This window comes from Poecilia reticulata, linkage group LG9 (genome assembly GCF_000633615.1).
Source record: "Poecilia reticulata strain Guanapo linkage group LG9, Guppy_female_1.0+MT, whole genome shotgun sequence".
Taxonomy (NCBI): domain Eukaryota; kingdom Metazoa; phylum Chordata; class Actinopteri; order Cyprinodontiformes; family Poeciliidae; genus Poecilia; species Poecilia reticulata.
Genome location: NC_024339.1, coordinates 7,201,932 through 7,221,253, shown reverse-complemented (window position 1 = coordinate 7,221,253; position 19,322 = coordinate 7,201,932). Strand labels below are relative to the sequence as shown.

At 40.3% G+C, this 19,322-nt stretch overlaps 1 protein-coding gene across 1 annotated transcript in view; it reads left to right on the top strand.

Annotated features, from left to right (window-relative positions):
• htr7c (5-hydroxytryptamine (serotonin) receptor 7c) overlaps window positions 1-19,045 on the top strand; it is a 35,418-nt gene extending 16,373 nt beyond the window's left edge. Inside the window, exon 2 of the mRNA XM_008417599.2 lies at window positions 16,903-19,045. Within this exon, the coding sequence (XP_008415821.1) occupies window positions 16,903-17,641 (739 nt within the window). The 3' untranslated portion in view covers window positions 17,642-19,045. The remainder of the gene's footprint in view (window positions 1-16,902) is intronic.
• The last annotated feature ends 277 nt before the right edge of the window (window positions 19,046-19,322 follow it).

The window sequence follows — 19,322 nt, the reverse complement described above, 5'->3', positions numbered from 1 at the left end:
TCGTTTGTTTCAACCAAGTACTGAGCTGATTTCATTAGAAACTTCTTCCTGCGTTTATGAAATAATTGTGTGTGCTGAACCTGCATAATATGTGTTTCCCTTTTTGAATCGACTTTCTGACATGAACCAGATGTTCTCTTTCATTGAGATGCAGATGTAAGCTTTACTTTAAAAATAGTGTTGGTAATTCTTTATTTACTGAAATGCAACACCATCCATATCAGGTTGGAAACATGTCAAACAATGTCTGATATCATATCATTCATTTTCCTAATAGATATGATGTTTTATTAAAGCTCCAAAATATAATAATCAGAAGAGGACACAAAATACACTTTGGCTGCTAAATGACTCATTACTTTGTAAGAGCTCAGTTTTTTTTTTTTTTTGCATGTGTTGGTGGATTGCGTGGGTGTATCTTTGAAAGGTATACAAAGGTAGGGCTCCTGTGAGAAAAAGAGATGTGTGTTTTGCATTTATTGTTCCTCTGTAGGTCAGTGGGTGGGTCAGTGAAAATTTTAGATATCTCTTACAGCGAACCAAAAGTTTTTTTTTGTCTCTTTTGTTTGCTCATGTAACCACCTGAATGTGGTTTAACTGATGAAGCATAATGTCCAGCCCAGTGTAAATGGGTAATTTGAATATTATTCAAACCAAATGAAATGCAAAGATTCTCAGATTGAGGTGATTTTGCATTATACAGCTGAGTGCAGCTACAGTAGCCTTTGAAAAGGCAACAGTTTTGTTTTATTTTTCCTTACCAACTTTTTCTGTTTGGGGTTTTGTTAGAGTTTCTTGTTTTATTATTCACTACATGTCACAATAAAGACGGATCATTTTACATTCCAAAGTTTGTTTCTGTTGCAGTCAGGCCAAAGCAACATCGGAACAGATATATTAGTTTGCAAATCTAATCAAGGACAAATGTCTTCATTTTTGAAGACTTCTCCTTTGAGCTGATGCAACCCAAAGTTTTAAAGTTTAAAAGGAGATTATAACAAATACTGAAGCAATGTATGTGACCTCTAAATGTGCAGAAAATAAAAAAATATATACACATTTTCCTTATTTTTCTAGCATTTGAACTTAGCTGACCTAAAACTGGAAATGTTTCGAAAAGATAATATAATTCATTACCATTTCTGCAGACACATTATGGGACAGGCATATTGAAATTTTGTGCGTTTCTTTAACTGAAGGATAGTAAAAATTGAAAACAAAAATAGAGAATAAATATAGGATAAATTGGCCACATATGAAGATAAACAACATGCATTTAAGAAATACACTAAACTTCATTGTCTGAATAAATACACAGTCGTTGATATTTCATCTTGAAATAATCTAAATGCAATTGAAATACTGCACATTGGTCACATTTTGTGTTTAGTCTGATGTTGTGTCAGACAATGAGGAAAGATGTATTTTTTTTTTTACATAATATGAGTAAATATGTTTCAAACTGTACATAAGCAGTACATGGCAGAATAATTCCTTTCTGTCTGACGTTATCTGATGCGATAGTGACGTTTCTGACGGCTCCTGTGTACTTTAGAGTGTCGTGCGATCTGATTATCACGGCTATTACTTTGTCGTCACAGCTGTGTTTACACAGCTTTAATGGCACTTTTTTTCTTTTTTTGCGTGTGTACCTTGGCAGAGATATGTTCTGGAAATGTCCTGAAGAAGACTGGTGATGCCAGACATTTGCATATGCTTCCGTCATCACAAAGTTGCTTCACATCAAAGGAATATTTTCTCTCCCTCTCTGACGACAGACAAGATAAACAGCCATAGTGGATTTTCTGTCCGTTACTCATATTTTTTTAGTGCGGCTATTATCCACTGTTCAGACGTTGAACATCGATTCCACCCACGTATATCTCCTTTAGACGCTTGACATCTGGGAAAAAATACACGTGTTAGATAAACTTTCTTCTTCTTGACCTAGAAAACTGAAATCTCTCGCTGGCCGATAGATGTGGGAACGCTGCTCCATCCGCTCATCGTTTGTTGGAGACTTCGGGTCTTAGCTGCACGTACTTTCTCATTTGTGTTTTTTTTTTATCAGAATGTGCCTTTGCAGGATACTGACTGATTTATACCTCAGTGCACATTTTCCATTAAAGTGACAAACTGGACAGGATGTGGAAGGCATACTTTAGATCCAATTAATCATTTAGCAGATCACAATCTTTCCCAGATCTCCGGTGCATTGCTGGTAAAGACACGATGAGGAACGGGATAAATGACCTACACTGGCAGATTGTTATTATTATTAGCATGCACGGCCGCATGTTTGGCACCGCTCGTCACAGTAAAAAATCCACAAATATTTCCGTCGATGTCATGGTTTTATAACAACTATGAAAAACATGGCAATTAACGCCAGCTAGCAAAGTACAGTGGATGTCAGAGTGCTTTTATTATCCTGTTTGGGAAAGGAAACTCTTTACAAGAGTCAGTAAAATATTTTTAATCGGTTATCAATCAGATGTAAAACAAAATACAATGCGAATGTAGAAAAAAGTGCTTGGAAGATGTCAACAGATGGAAAATATATATCAAAATCGATTATTGTGTTTTTGCAGTTTCTTGCCGAGTATTTGCACCCTTTAATATTTCCACATTCTATCAACTTTCAGCAATAAACTTGAATGTGTTTTAATGAGATTGAATATAATAAACCAACACAAATGACGCATGATTGCTAAGTAGGAGTAATATGTTTTCTAAGTATTCATCTTGTATCGGCTGCTTATCCTCGCAGGGTCACAGAGGGGCTGGTGCCCATCTCCAGGGATCGTTGGGAGAGAGACGGGGCACGCCGTCAATTCCCCGTTGTCTCGATGTTTTACCAGAGCGCCTTCTTCTATGCGTTTGCTGAATCCCCTGCGTGGCCTCCAGCAAACTCCAAACTAGAATAGCTGTGGCTTTCTTCCTGCCACTTTTCCATGAAGTCCTGATCTGCACCGCGCTTGACAAACAGAACTGTTGTGCTGTCAACAGCTTCTCCCGCTCGAGCTATTGATCTCTGCAGGACCTCCTGATTTACCATTGGCTTCTGGGCTGCTTCTCTGATTAATTCCTTCCCTGCTCGGCCTCCATGCTTAGGTGGATTGCCTTGTGTTTTTAGGTTCACAGCTGCGCCATATTGAATAATGGATTGAACGACGCTCTGCGAGGACTATATTTTTTTAATAACCTAACTGTGCCTTAAACATATTCATATATTTCTCCCTGACCCGCCTTGTTGTGTTCCTCGATCGTCACAGCGCAGCTTCATACTGAGATGGGATTTCACTCAGGTAGACGTCATTCGCTAACCTTCCGAACACTCTGACTTTTATTTAGGGGTATCAGAGGAAAAGGGGACAAGTACAAATGTATGCCACACTTTTTTTGAGATTTTTATTTCTTGAAGCTTTTTTTAAAGCAACATTTTTCCATCCCACTTAACACTTTTGCCATACTTTGCGTTGGCCTTTTACATAAAGTAACAATGAAATACACTAAGTTAGTGTAGTAATGTAACAAAACAAGAAAACGTTGATGGTGTATGATGTTGTTTGCGAGGTGCTGTAGTTTTTCTGTAAATGAGGAATCAAAAGTGCTGCATACTTCTATTTACTATCGCGAAGGTTACTATGAATCCATGGCTTCTGTCGAAGTAATGCAAAATAATTTGCGCTCGTTTTCCCCAGACATCACAGATGACCTGAACATGGACGTTAAGGCTTTTCTCACAATGTTTGGTTTCTTTCTTCTTTCTGAATATCAGTGGCATTATTAGCAGCATCCTCTCATGCTCAACTGGGCTTTTACAGATCTGATATTTACATGTCCCCAAAAACAAAAGGTCACTTTAAAGGAGGGATGTCGGAAAAAAACATAAAAAACAAAAAACAAGAGCAAAAATAAAGCACATCCCGCCCCAAACAGTTGCCTTTATGTTGCACGTTAGTTTCAGCTGTGGACGAAGTTGGCTATGGATCCTCCTCGATGTCCCTTTTCATTTGCCAAGCTATGAAATGATGACACATAATGGGCTGTATAGCTACTTCAGCTGTACTAGCCACAGTCTAGATGCCAAATTGAAGCAAAGTGAGCGGGCTAAAAAAGTGGAGTTGGCTGTGGTATCCTTGGTAACAAAAACTGTTCAAATATATATATATATATATATACACTTTTTTTTTACCCCCACTAAAAGGTCAGAAGTGAAATAAGAAGTGCAGAAAAAAAAACTTCCCTTCTCACACCGGCGACTTCCTCTGAGGTTATTTGGCGTCCGAGGTGTCCTTTGAGAATCTCTCTCTCTCTTTCTCTCTCTCTTTCTCCCTCGTTTCTGGGAAGGTGACGGATAAAGGGGGGGAGGGAGGGTGTGTGTTCTTCGCCCTCACGCTCACTCATCATCATGACAGGAAAAAGAGAAGAAGACAGACTTCCAACCACGTACTTTCTCACCCCCAGCCCCCCATTTTCAGACATGTAGTCGCTGGATAACACTGAAGAGGAACTGAGCAAATTTATTAATATTTCATAGCATGCTTTGGCGTCTCACTAAATGGCTTCGCAGAGTTCCAGTTCACAAAAAGAAAGCGAAAACATAATTTTTGGGGCTAGCCCGTCACCATAAAATGAAGACAAAACAGCTGCCGGCATGCGCTTATAGAAATCTAATTTTTTTTAAAGAGAAAGAGGCACGCAGACGCCTTGTGCCTTTAACACAAATGCGGTCGCCATGGCTGCCACCATAGAGAAACACCTTTTAACAATTGACACAGAACAGGAAATGCAAAACCTGCAGGCAAAAATCCATTCAAAGTAGATGGTGTGAAGAGGTGCTTGGATTCACTAATGGAGACACGCTCTCGTTGCTTACAGGAAAACACTCTGACTTCAGTTCAAGATGCACTGGATGCATTGCTATTGTACGTCAAACGAAAGACCTGAGACACAACGGAAAAATAGCTGTTGCTAACAAAGATGCAAACTAAGATTGCTAAAGAGAAAATTGATAATTATAGCAGGCTGGGTTCAGACTGCTTTAGTTTAGCCATAGCCAGTCAAATGTGAACAACTCGGAGCATTGGGCAGAAATATCCAGTGAAGAAGACCTGCCAAAGCTCAAACAGGGCATCGGAGTAGGAATAAAAAGGAGATTTAAAGGACTTCGAACATGGCATGGTTGCTGGTGTCTATTTTAGAAACGGCCGATCTACTGGGAGTTTCACGTGGAACCATCTCTTAGGTTTACAGAGAATGGGCAGAGAATGAAGAAGTGTCTGTTGAGCGGCATTAGTATGGACAAAAATGCCTTTTTGATGTCAGAGATCGGAGAAGAATGAGCTGACTGGTTTGAGATGATGGAGCGGCAGCAGCTCCGTGAGTAACTGCTTGTTGCAAACAGAGACGGTTCGCAGAATACCGTCTCTGAATGCACAACACATCAAACCTTGAAGCAGCAGGGCTGCAGCAGCAGAACGCCACTCCAGGGGCGCTAAAACCCGAAAACCGAGGCCGCAGTTTACACAGCCTCACCAAACGGGACTGTAACAGTTTGGAAAAATACTGCCAGGTCAGATGAATCTCAATTTCCGCTGTTGGGTCAGAATTTGGCACAAACTAAGTCATGTTGCCTTGCGGTAATTCGTCGTGTGAGGGATACATTTTTGACACATTTTGGGCCTTGTAATTGTAACTCATTGAAACACCTTGGACCATCTTATTGATCCTACTGAACATGTGCATCCTTTTATAACAGTGTGCCCATCTTGTCATGGTTACTTTCAACAAGATAATAAAAATAATATAAAAAAGCCCAAATCATCTCAAACTGTTGTTTGAACATGACCTTAATCTAAAAGATTAAGGTCCTCTCCTGGTGAGAATGGGTGATGCTATCATGCTAATAATACAGGCCAGGATCTCAGCAGAATGTCTCTGACTCATGATTGATTGATTGATTTTATTAAATGGGACAGTACTTATTAATGAACGTACAATGCTGTTGTAAATATACTATATTTAGCAAAATGCTAATGTCCATCCAGTCCTATTAAACAAGCACAAGATACAAACATGCATACAAATCCAAACTATACAGTTGGAAAACTTTTTTTTGTTTTTGTTTCTTTTAAATGTTTACAAAACAATATTTGTTGCAAAAATGATAGCAAAACACAAAATTTGTCACAGGTACCTAAGGTTCAGTGATCAGTGTTGATTACTAACCAGCCATGCTTTAAGCTGTCCCTTAAAAGAGAGATAGATGGCGCTCTTTAAGAATTAAATCAATTTGTAAGACAAAAGGGCACTATAATAAAATGACTTGTGAGGGTATGTTAGGCATTTAAAATGCTTTTTCACAACCAGCTGAAGCATAAAATCTGTATTTATTAAAAGAAACTAGTTACCAATACCATTTCTATGAATGATTCCTTCCAACAGACACATATGCATGTAGTCAATGTGTCGTCTTTGTCGGCCATGCAGAAATACAAAATGAAACCAATTGCATCTGTGGCTGACGTTGAGCTCCAGAAGATGACAAACATTTGTTCATGTAGGAGCAAATTGTGACGGAGAACAGAAACTAAATGACTTTCCTCTAATATGTAAGTAGCTATGCTAATGCTGTGCCATTTGGTTAATGAAAAACAAAAAAAAACAAAAACAATCTGCTCGTGCATGTGAAAAAAAATACAAGATTAATAGCCCTGTGTCAAATAAATGTTTTATTGAGCCACAAACTAGATACAAATTGGATTTAATATTTTAAATTGTCAATTAGCTTTCTGCGCCCGCACATCCCCAGGATAGGGGCGCATCTGTGGGAAAAATCTGAAATTATTCATTTCAGACTTTTAAAGTGAACACAGCCTAAGTGACACTATGTGAGTCAAGACACATTAGAGAGCAACTCGGGTAATGACTGTACAAATTCTGTTCGATTAATTAAGTTAAGCTGTTTTCCCTGTATTTGGTGGGATTTTTACATTCTTCTCATCTTTTTGTAAAGCTTGCAGTAGGTTTTGTTAATGAGTTGAGACGGTACATTAGAAGTTTTTCACAGCGTGCTATGTTGTAACCACAGACTTCAAGGAAGTTGGGCTTTTACAGGATAGCTCAACACAATGTAATACAAAACCGTAAAGTGAAAGGAAGAATGTATATGAACATTTTTTATGTGTCGTTTGTTGCGTGTTTTGCCAATGTGCCTTGTGGCTGCTTTAGCCAGGACTTCTTTCCTTTGAAACTTCCCAGTGACATGACAACTAATTGAACTTTGAACCTGTAGTTCTGCTTAGGGTTTTGTGAGATGCTCAACGCTTGGGATATTGTTTTATAACCTTTTTCTGTTTTACTTTACTCCATATTTTAATATCTGAACTATCTTTTGTAATCTTTATGATGCTTTTTGGTCACTAATTTTCTGTGACAAACCTTTGAGCCTTACACGGAACAGAAGGATTTATATTTGGATTAAATTACACAGTTGGACCTCTTTTGTAATTATGGTGACTAATGGTGGATTTTATTTTGGGTTTTAAGAGCAAATGGAGGTTAAATACAGATCCACACCTCTCTTTTCAGATTGCTGTTTGTAAAAAGCTTTGAAAACTACATATCCTTGTCTTCCACTTGACCATTATGCACTGATTTGTGGTGACTTATTACCACAAATGATAAAATCATTACCTGGAATGCTTTAAAAATACATGGATCTGTAATTAAATGCTTACACGATAGACATGATAAAGCAGATGTTACAGTTTAGCTCAGATTAGATTCTCAGGCCCCCATCTAAAGGAAATTCATGACTTTATATGTGGCAGTGATGTCAATCATTTGATAAAGTGTATAATGATGTGAGAGCTTTCAAAGTGTTTTGTTAGGACCAAATGAGCTAACAGGCTCTAGCAGGTTGTCACCGTGAGAGACAGAGAAAGGTCAAAACACCAGAAAAGGTCACAGCTAATATGTTGTCAATGTCTGATGATAATAGAGGACAGACTCAGGCCTAAAAAGACAAGGAGAGAGTGCTTAACATTGTTAGATCAGCAATAGCTGATGTAAATAGTGATATCATGATATCATTTTTAAGCAGTCTTGGGGCACGGTGGCGAAACATGAGACTGCCCCCAAATACTCAGGAGTACTGTGTGTATTCTGCATACTGCGCACCATCTGTGGTCGGTTGAGATTTCATATTCGAGGGTAACAATTGCCTGCATTGTAGGTGAGAAATTCCTTCATTTCCCACAATCTGAATAGACACTAACAAGTTTGATGAGCTAGTTGGGCGTCTAGCCTGATTTCTTCTCCCCCACGGAAAACTGTCAGTTCAAAGCAGTCGTCAAGCTAAGAGCTAAGCGAAAAATTTACCTTTGTGTGTACGTCCCTCTTTGAGTCTGCATTGGGTCTGCACTGACCTCAGAGAAGTATGTTGGGGGCAACGTGAAGCTGCTGCTGCCCAATTTACTCAACAGCTTAGCTAACTTATCAAAGAGTGAGCGAGCTAGTCGATTACACTAGCCTAGCTCAGCTAGCCATGAGTGGTTGAGCAGCTAAAGCCTTTCCTCTGCTTATATCCCCCAGAATGCCGTGTGGTTCTGAATCGTAGTTCGGTGAAATGATCAAAATTTTGTCGGCCGTCTCTTCTAGTGATATTGCTCACCCGTCTGTCGTGACAAATGTCGTTATGGTTTAATCGTCCAGCCCTATATAAAACATATACAGCGGGAAATAATTAGTCTTTCTTCTGCTTTGAATGCAGAACACATAACTGATTAAAATTAGCATTACAATGAATCGGAGGGCTAAAAGATTAGAACCCAACAGAAACCGAATCAAGGTTCTGCAGCGACACATAAAAAAACAGCAATTTAAAACAGGAAGTATCCTGACAGCAGCTAATTCCCTAAAAGCAGACTGTCAAAAGGGCATATTATTCCGAGGAATGAAGTCCATTTTTGACTCCCCTCCCTCACAGCCCCCAAAAGGCTATTTAGGCGCATCCTAAAAATAAATGAAATGGATTTTTGATTATCCTTCTAATGCTGGATTTGGGAATGATGCAACACAGAGGGCCTCCCACGAGTGATTATCCCAAAGCGTGCACTATCATTCCAGTTGAAATGATGTGTCTCAGCCGGCATTGAACAGTAATGGCAGGCTTCACAAGCCGAGGCTGAAAAAGGCCAGTCAGAATAAAAGCTATTGTTCCCAGAGCAGTGATAGAACGTCACGCTCCTTCAGAACCACCCTTGAGTCGAGCTGTTGTTTGTTTCTCAGAAAGTTTCATCTGCGCCTCAAAGATAGAGGAATCATCTTGAGTTGTTGTCTTTAAGCGTAATGCTCAGTTGTCATCTTCCATTCTTTTACCCTGTTCTCTCCGTCTTGTGTCGAGGCTGTAGGGTAAGTGCTTTGTTTTCCAAGGACGGGCAGCTCTGACAGGGATGGACATGCCCACTGTTGGGAGGGGAAATCAATTTATCACTGTGGCACTAATAGCTGCCTATCATCTCTAATGCGGTGCGAGCCAGCAGCTTCTCCCCAAACTGGCAGGTGGTGAGTTATGCCGGAAAGGCCATAAAATACCCACTCTGGTGCTTTTCAACAATTAACAGGAGGGTAAAACAGACGTCATAAACTCCTTTACAATGCAGAGACATGGCAGCCGCTTTGTGAATCTAGGTGTGTTTCTGACACTGTAAAACGCTCACTGTCACGTTAGAAAGTGTAAATATGCAACTCTATCGAGAGGACGCTGCAAATTGTAATATTTGGAGATGCCACCTGTGAAGAATGAAAATGTAGGAACATGTAGGAAACAAGCATCTGGTCAGAGGTTTTAAATCTAGCGAAGTGATTACAAAAAGTAACTCCTGGAAGCAGGCTAGAGGACTTCAAGGTTAATAAAGTTTGGGAAAATAGCTACTTTAAATTCTTATATTCTTTCCATTTCAGACTTCAGGTATTATGTAGCTATTGCAATTGTTTGTGTTCTGATTTTAATGTTGCTGTTTGAGAATCTTTTAAGTGTGGCATGAGTCAGTGAGCTCAGCTCGTTTCAAAATTATGTCCCTATTGATTTTGAATCATGTTCAGATCACTGGAATGACATGTTGTTTCTTCTGCTTTTTGTCACTTAAATATTTCAGATAAGCAAAAACAAAATGCACCCTTAAAATGACAACTTATACGGTACTTTAAAGGAACAAGATATCCAAGCCAACCTGTGCTTTTGAGGAAAAACGAAATCTTTGTAAAATGACTAATTTATTTGACAGACATGTACGATCAACGCATCGCATCGTGTCCATTTCTTAAGAAATCCAAAAGAAGATGAGAAACTAAGTCATTAGTGCCAGTCGTAAATTTGTAATGCATTCTGGTTTATTGCAGAAAAAATCCTGAAGTATTACATCAGTGTCTCACTTACACATCAAAACCGAATAAGTTGTAAGTACATTAAACTAAAAAGTGTCTCATTTGCATAATGTGGTTTATATCAGTATTTACAGGTAGTTCCCTTTTGCTTTCCCACATGTGACATTTAGGGTGCTGCAGTATGTATTTTTGTAGATAATGAGTTGTTTTTTTTCAGCTGGAGTTTCTGCAGAAGAGGCTCAATATGCAATTATAATTCTTGATTAGCGAGGTTAACAAAAGCTACTACAATATTCTGACCTCATGTCATCTAAAGGGTGCAGAATTTATTGTTTTGAATCAATTCAATTCAAATGAGATGTTGTAACTCATATCATCCAAGTATCTTCAAAGAGTCGATGGTAATGCTGAAGGCCAGAAGGATCTCCAGTAGCAGTCAGTCTTGCAACGAATTGGAATAGGCCTCTGACTGCATGATCACTATTTAGCTTCATTTAGTAGTATACGTTTTTATTCATCTCTATATTTGTCAGATGTTTGGCTGTTTTGGTGCTGCGACTTTACTTTCTTCAAAAATATTCTCCTTTAGCTTTAACACTAACACTAACATACCAAACAATATGAAAGTTGTGTCTTGCAAATGTTCTCAACCCTGAAACTGGGCCCTTCATTTCTTTTGGTAATATTTACAAAAAGCACTGGTATGTTAACATCAGTGTTTACCTTTGGATAAATTTCAGAAACTGGTGAATATTAATAAAAACAAACTCTGATCATGCAGTAAATTCATCAGAAAAGCTTCAGAACTTGTAAGTTTTTTTTTAACAACAACAAAAAAAAAAGCATCATGAGCCTGTCGTGGCCTTGCTTCTGTACTTTTGGAAAATCAGACTTTGGTAATTATCTTGTAAATGTTCTTAATTGCTCAGAATATGATTCTTTTCTTGTTTTTTTGCTGGCCTCTCTCTTTATAAAGTAACACAAGACCTGAGACAGTTGGTTAACAGACCTTAAGCTTGCAGACTTAAAACATGGCTGACTTGATAAGAGCGATTGTGCTTGTTTGGTTTCCTTACCATGATGCTTTATGTTTTTTGTGAGAAGAACTACTTTGACTAAAAACTAACCAAACTAAACCTGTTGGAGTCTTTTTCCCCCCAGTCAACAGTGTCCACGGGAAGCACATTATAACTCTGTGAACGAAAACGGTGATCTCTCTGACACTATATCTGACATCTCATTTATATCACTATGAACCACTGGAAGAATATGACAAAAACGTGGTTCGTTTCCTGTTTAGGACCTTCTTATACACTGATATGGGTAACAATGCCATTGCAAGCACATTGCAGGAAAACAACCCCAGACTGTGTAACTGGCTGATGCAAAGATGATGATAGTGGGGTAAAAAAAAAAAAAAATAAGAAAGTGTCTCTTTTGGTGAGCCGTGGAGGGATCGGGCTGTCTCTCATTCTTTCTCTACATCTCCAGATTGAGAGCTTGGTTCTTATCTACTGCAGATATAGATTCAGACTACTCATTGGTAATCTAAGATATAAAGAGGAAACTATTCTTTTAAGTCTTTACTCATTCCAATAAATACTAAATAAAAAATTAACGTCAATTAAAAAAAAACAAACAAAAAAAAGTTTCTTTTCACTCTTCCTTTTCGATTGGACCATGAAGTGAGCGGAAAAAACTTGCTTTTTCACATTTCCTCTTCTCCCCCCCCCCCTCCCCTCTCCAATACTCTCAGTAACTTTATATAAAACAAATCACGCATGAAAGCAGTGAATAGCCGCAGCTGAGTGATGGATAAAAAAAGCAGCCAAGCTGCGCTTTTCAGAATTTTCGGAGATGGTCGTTTTGCAAAAATGGTGCAGTTCCCGTCATCGTGTGGATCTCTGTGACCATTTCACTCACACGCGATCGGCAGAGACAGGAAACCTGGCAACACTTGACAAGACTTTCTGAATGAATTGCTTTGAATTATCCTCCGGTCCACTGGCGGAAGTTTCCGAGCGAGACAAATGAGCGTCGTTTTTCCACGGGAACTGTTGCTCCAACCTGTTATGTATTTATTTTTTTCTGGTAAACCCGTTTCTAAATCTTTCACTTCACCCTCCAGACCAACTCCTCCGTTTGAATATTTCAATGTGTGTGCTCTCTTCTTGGCTATGAAAGGTTCGCGAGGTGCCGCTGGTGATGACAGACGGCCGCTGCACACCACGGCCTCTTACTGTCTTTAAAGTGCAGAAAATAGTTCACTTTACCGCGCTGTGGCTGGCAGCCTGGCGGAAGTAATGGAATTCTCCATTAGCTTGGCCAGGCTTTTTGTCAGTGGCTGGGTAATCCCTGGGGGCTGCTGTGGCGCCGGATATGCCCCAAATCCTCTGGAGATCTGAAAACAAGCCTCTAAACTCCCCCGTGTGTTCGCCACGCTCTCTGGTTCCGCTCATGCTGCTTAATGGGAGGTGATTATAATCGGACGCCACTGGTTTTTGACTTGATTATGAGCTTCTGCTGTGAGGTGTCCTGTCACAGCAGAAATATGGTATGGAGGGAAAAAAAAAAGAAAAAATTCCAGCACATTTTGAAGTGATAGCAAAGACAGTGTGACGAAGCAACATTAATGAAATGGATGTACGCACCTTGAGAAATTATTTTAATGTCCTTGAAGAGGTAATATTGTTTGTTTTCCAGGCACATATAACACTATCGAGTAACTACGTTATCTTCAGTTCTTATAAAAATGTTGTGTATATCAAACATAACTTAAAAGAAATTGAACCTCGCAACTTGATGCGGTGAAATTGGGACTCTGTCTCTTTAAGAAGCTCCTGCTCTATTTGACGCGTGCCTTCAGCACGTCATCACAATACTTCTCCGTTAAGCCATTTGCAAACGTTCTTAGGAGGTTCCCACTGAGAGGTAGTTCATTTAATGAACTGAGAGGTAGTTCATTTAATGAACAGCTGCTGCTGCTAGTGAGGAAAGAAAGAATCAAAGCAGCACTCTGGGTATGTTTTTGATGACCAAACAACATTATGATGTTGTTTAGTCAGCTGTTATTTTTTTAAATAACAGGCTAAAAAAAAGCCTGTTATTTCTTAAACTAATAGTAATAGCATAGATTTTGGAAACCACACCAGCAGTTTTTTTTAAAACTCTTTCTCATAGGGTTGTGTCCAGTTAAAATTGAAATAAAACATGTTTTGTGAGGTGAACAACCTCAACATATGATGGTGCTGCTCCTTCGTTTTGCCAGATAAATGGCAAAAAGTAGGAGCAAATAACATTATGATATTATGACCACTGAAAGGTGAAGGACAAGGTTCAAAGTAGGCCAGTCACTATAAACAATTAATCATCTAATTGCTTGATAAACTAAAACAAACTCAATAATTTGCATTTGCTTCATTTTTTTCTCTTTTCTCTCGCTTTCTACCAAAACTGGCCTTCAGTCTGGTGCTTTGGTCTCAACTATCTCACTATTTCACCTACAGAGGCTTCAGAATTCATTTTATTTGTTGTTTCTGTTGTTTTGTTTATTTATTTTGGATATTTAAAATCTCCTCCACTTCCACTGTTTACATGCTCATCAGAATTTCAAGTTTTTTGATCTTTGAGAAAGTGTTGTTGCGTTATTCTTCCATTGGTACTATTATGTTCCTTGAAATATAACATATCAAGAGAACAATATTATCGTTTATCGCAATAAGGTCTGGTACAATTTATCATCTGGCAAAATTTGTTATCGCGACAGGCCTAGTTCAAAGCTAATGCTGCTTCTGAAGAGCATCAACACTGGCATAATGTTTACACCAGCACATGCACATGCTGACCCTGGTCCACGGCGAGTATCAGAATGAATCACCAGAACATGTTGCCCTGGTTTGATGAATCACACTTTCATTTGCTTCATGTGGAGGACCAGGTGTGTCTGCAGTGCTTATCTGGGAAATCCTGGGTCCTGCCGTCTATGTGGGCGTTACTTTCACACCTAGCACAAACGTAGGCATTGTCGCAGACCGAACACACCACTTCACAGAAACAGTACTCCCTGCTGCCTGTGGATGCTGAACAGAAAGCAGGAATAATTCAGGAATAGTTTTAGGAAACATTCAATTTGAGCTCCACAAAAATCCCCGATTTCCTTTCAGTCTATTTGATCTGCTGGAAAAAAACAAAACAAAACAAGCCTGATATAAGAAGGGTGAACACAATCAATATTTTTTATCTTTTTAGCAAAAGGTGTCACCAACATGCTCTAAGCCAGGCGTTTGTAATGTTACGCCAAATTGGTGGAGGTCCTTTTTGTAAAGCCAGTGTTGGCAATTAAATTCCTTTTCTTTTTCTTTTTCCTAGGGAGATAAAAAAAAAAAAACAGTCTCAAATCAAATTTGAAAATGAGTCATAGTTGTGGAAAACTGCCCTCCACAGCTCCAGACACAAAATTACCCCCACAGACAGCTCTCTCGTCATTCAATAATGCAGCCAGAGAGGCTTTCTGGCAATCCATTATGTATATCTAAGAAACCCCTTAGCTTGACGAGAGCCAATCCCCATGTTTGTCTCATATCTGTTTGATAATGTCCATCTGACTATTTTTATCCTCCCTCTTCGTGGCTTAAGTGCATTTTAATTGATGTAGTAAACTGTTCAGACATGTGGTTAAGCACAGTGTAAGCTAAGTCTGTTAGATAATACCCATTTTGCTCAGCTAACCTGCGCCAAGGGATCTTTAGGATGTGCGCATGACTAATGTGAGATTAAATGGAAATCTGAGTCAGTATGTCGTCTTATGGCACAAGATTTTTCCTATATTTCTAAAGCACGTTGCAAAGAGGCAACTGCAATGCTAAAGTATTATACAAAAAGAAATGATGGATGTCTCATCTGTTGTCAGGTGACAATGCTGATGTATTCTGATATGAAAGGCATGCAGGCCACATGCTTTGGGTGACCTTCAAATTATACATGCATGTGGTCAAAGAGAGGAAGTGAAGGAGTAAAGCTGATAAAAAAAAAAAAAGAAAAAAAAACAGCCTGACTAGTGTCAAATGTTCTCATGTCTGGGGGCTGGGCTGTGTTCGCTTCTGTGTTTAAAAGCAAATGTTTTCACCTGCGGTGCATGGCAGCCATATTGCCCACGCTAAATGATCCTGCAGCCATGTGTTGATCAAGCTGCCACGTGTTCACAGGCAGAGATGCCTGCATGCGTCACTTAAAGTTGAAATAAATACAGCGTTTGGACCGGCGCCCGTCAGCCAAGCGGTGTTTGTCCTGTGAATTTTTGCTGCCTGGTGTGAGTGACAAGCACCAAAGCGAACTGAACGTGTACAAAGGAAGAGCAAAACTCGACGTCTGAAAGCTTCTCCCCGCGAGCACAAATCCTTCCCTAAGCTGACTGAGCCGAGTTTGATTTTCTCTCTGGCGATAGCATCTCCGCTGTACTACGAAGGTGGAGGGCGGTTTGGGGAATTGCCTCTTGCTCTCTAAAGCCTTTCTTTATCTTTTGATTAACAATAGAGTAGAAACCAAAGAAAGCGCTTAGAGCCTGAAATGTACAACTTTTCATCAATGACACTTTCGCTGCTTTAGATGAATGCGGACATTGAGCCAAAATATGGTGTGAAGTTGACACACATTTTTTTTTTCTTCCCGTTTTGTGAGAATAGTGGCTATTTTCTCTGTTCTTCACATATCCGCGCTTTTCACACCTATTTTTATTCCTCTGACACCCCTCAGCTGCTATTTGAATCCACTGTGCTGCCTGTTTGATTGATGGCTCCTTTTTCCTGCTGCTAAGCTCTAGGAGCCGGAGTAAAGCGAGGATAAGTCTTGAGGCTATGACAACAGTTATGACCTCTCAAAGAAATGCATTTAATATCACCATATACAGAAAGACCTCGTGTGTGTCAATGATAAAAGCCTTTCCACTTTTTAACATTTTGTTGCGTTTCAACCACAAACTTCAGTGTTTGTCTGACAAACTTTGGGGCCTTTCTCTTAGCAATACAGCTCAGCGTGAATGGAAAGTGTGTGTGAACAGCAACTTTAGAGCTTTGCCACAACTTTCCCATTGGATGTTTGCTTGGACTTTGAGCCTTTTAGCTAATTACGTTGCAATGTAAGGGTCAAAACTTCAATGTCGGTCAAAAACCAGCTTCTTCCATTTATATGTCGAGAGTTCCCTGAGTGGCTCGTAGTCCTACTTTAGACCTCTCCACTTTATCCTTGGTCTGTCTGCCATCTTTGGTTGGTCTTCATGATGCTATTAATGGATATATGGTTTTCAAATAAAATGCCTCTCATTACAGATCTTGTCATTAGTTCCATTATAGTCAAAATATAGCAAATGGTAAATCTTTTGCATTGCAACTAGAATGATAAACCTATGTCATGGTCATAGAGTTTAGAAGAAAAAGTCATGAATGTCTTGGCTGTTGCTGAAACCCCCATGTGGGGATTAATCCTGATGTTTTTCTGCTTCCTTTCATACAGATATCTCGGGATCACACGGCCTCTCACCTACCCAGCTCGGCAGAACGGCCAGCTGATGGCTAAAATGATCCTGGGAGTGTGGCTGGTTTCAGCATCCATCACCCTGCCACCTTTCTGCGGCTGGGCCAAAAACGTCCACACGGCCGGTGTGTGCCTCATTAGCCAAGACTTTGGCTACACCATCTACTCCACAGCAGTAGCCTTTTACATCCCTATGCTGGTCATGCTCTTCATGTACTACAAGATTTTCCGGGCGGCTCGCAAGAGCGGCGCCAAGCACCGCTTCACGGACCTGTCCCGGCGCGAGCGCCTGGAGACGGTGGCCAACGAGGCGCTCCGCATGCAGGGCCTGAAGCCGCCCGGCGTGGCTGAGGAGTGCGCCGCCTTGTCTCGCCTGCTGAACCGCGAGCGCAAGAACATCTCCATCTTCAAGCGGGAGCAGAAAGCGGCCACCACGCTCGGGGTGATCGTGGGCGTTTTTGCCGTGTGCTGGCTGCCGTTCTTCATCCTGACCACCGCCAGGCCGTTCATCTGCGGGGTGGAGTGCAGCTGCGTGCCCATCTGGCTGGAGCGCACGCTGCTGTGGCTGGGCTACGCCAACTCGCTGATGAACCCCTTCATCTACGCCTTCTTCAACCGAGACCTGCGCTCCACCTACCGTGACCTTCTCCGCTGCCGCTATCGCAACATCAACCGGCGGCTGTCTGCCGTGGGGGTTCACGAGGCTCTGAAGGTGTGAAGCCTGGACGGTTAACTTTGCGGTCCAGTTTTTTTTTTTTTAAACTGCACTTGTTGCCTATAAAGGGCATAGCGCACACAGCAGGCCTGTAGATAAGACACAGACTGGCAGAAAGAGAAAGTAACTGCTGGTCGCTCTTAAGCCCCTCCGCAAAGCCATGGAAACAGCAGGATTACTTCAGTTTGCAGATGACTCAGTCTTTCTATTTTAGGAGAAAAAAAACAACAACATAGTGGATCCTTGATGGGCCACTTAAACTGAAGCAGCTTTTGTGCATATGCCAACAATTACATCCTGGCTCCTGATTTATGGTGTGATGTTGGAGCAAGAGAAAGAAATGACTTGTAAACAAAAACAATTACCCTAGGGCTTTCAGCTACAACAAAAACAAAAATCATCCAAACAGATTTCTGTACATAAACCGAAGTGATGTTTTATAGAGACGAGTGTTTTGTTTTTGTGGCACCGTGTCTTTGAGGCCTCCTCAATTTCTCCATTAGCACATAAGTGAACACCTTCAGAAAAGATTGCAGTAAGTAATATTCACGGCCCTTTTGTTTCCCGTGGCAGCGTTTACATCGGACCGCTCATGGAGTTCCATAAAAGGTGCAGGAACCGACAACAGTCGCTGAGATGAAGGAGACAAGAGAGGAGTGGTGTTATAAGGCGTCCTGTCTAATGATGGCATTGCTCTTTATTGTAAAAGAAGCAGACTGGTCTGTTGAGTGTCTGCATGAAACATTTGTCTCACGTGTCACCGTGCACATCAACCAAAACATGGATTTGCGGGGGAGGGAAAAAAAAAAAAAGAAAGCAATCATGAAGAAGTGTTTTCATGGTTTTGGCCAAACACTGCGGCGCGCGCTTGAACTGAACGTGACCTCATTCATTTACCGTTTGTGTCCTGAACCTTAATATTGTGGGTTTTTCTCACTCTTGTCATCCCGCCTTGGTCGGTCTCATTCCACAGCAGCTCCTGACCTTTCCACTTGAACAATCGGTCTGTTCCTGAGACTCTTTGTTTTTCCACTGGTCGTTTGCCAACAAACGTTTCCACTCCCCACGTGGAAATCAGGATGCGGTCACTTCCCTCCTGACTGCGCTCCCGTTTTAAACTCCGCTGTGACCTGTACAAAATCCTTGTCAAATGTCATCATCAAACAGTGTGTGCTTTCTCTACCTCAATTCTTTGGAAAATACTGTACATTTATTAGCTTTTTTTTTCCAAACATAGATGTACTGCTGTATTATTTTTTGACGGCTATTTTTTATTATGTAAATTATTCTGTCAAAAACCGCATTTGAGTGCTCCGTGTGACTGCTTTGTCGTTAGTTTTAGAAAACCTCCTAGAAAGCGGCAGTGTATTTCACCACTTTGTAAATAAATAAGCACTTCAAATTTAACTGTGTCCTAATGGGTAATAATGAAGGAAACACTTAAAGAAAACCTGTCTTACAACATGGAATAGGCCTAAAGACTTCAAAAAAAGCAACACATCATGCCATTAACTAAAGAAAGATAATAGTATATGAGTAATTAGCGTAGAATGAGTTACAAAGAGATGTGTGTGATCTTGAGAGTCAAACTACAGTGACAGTCATTATCTAGAAGAGAAAAACTGCTGAATCGTTCCAGGAACAGCCATCAGTTCGTAATCTTAATCTAATCATTGAGTTTTGA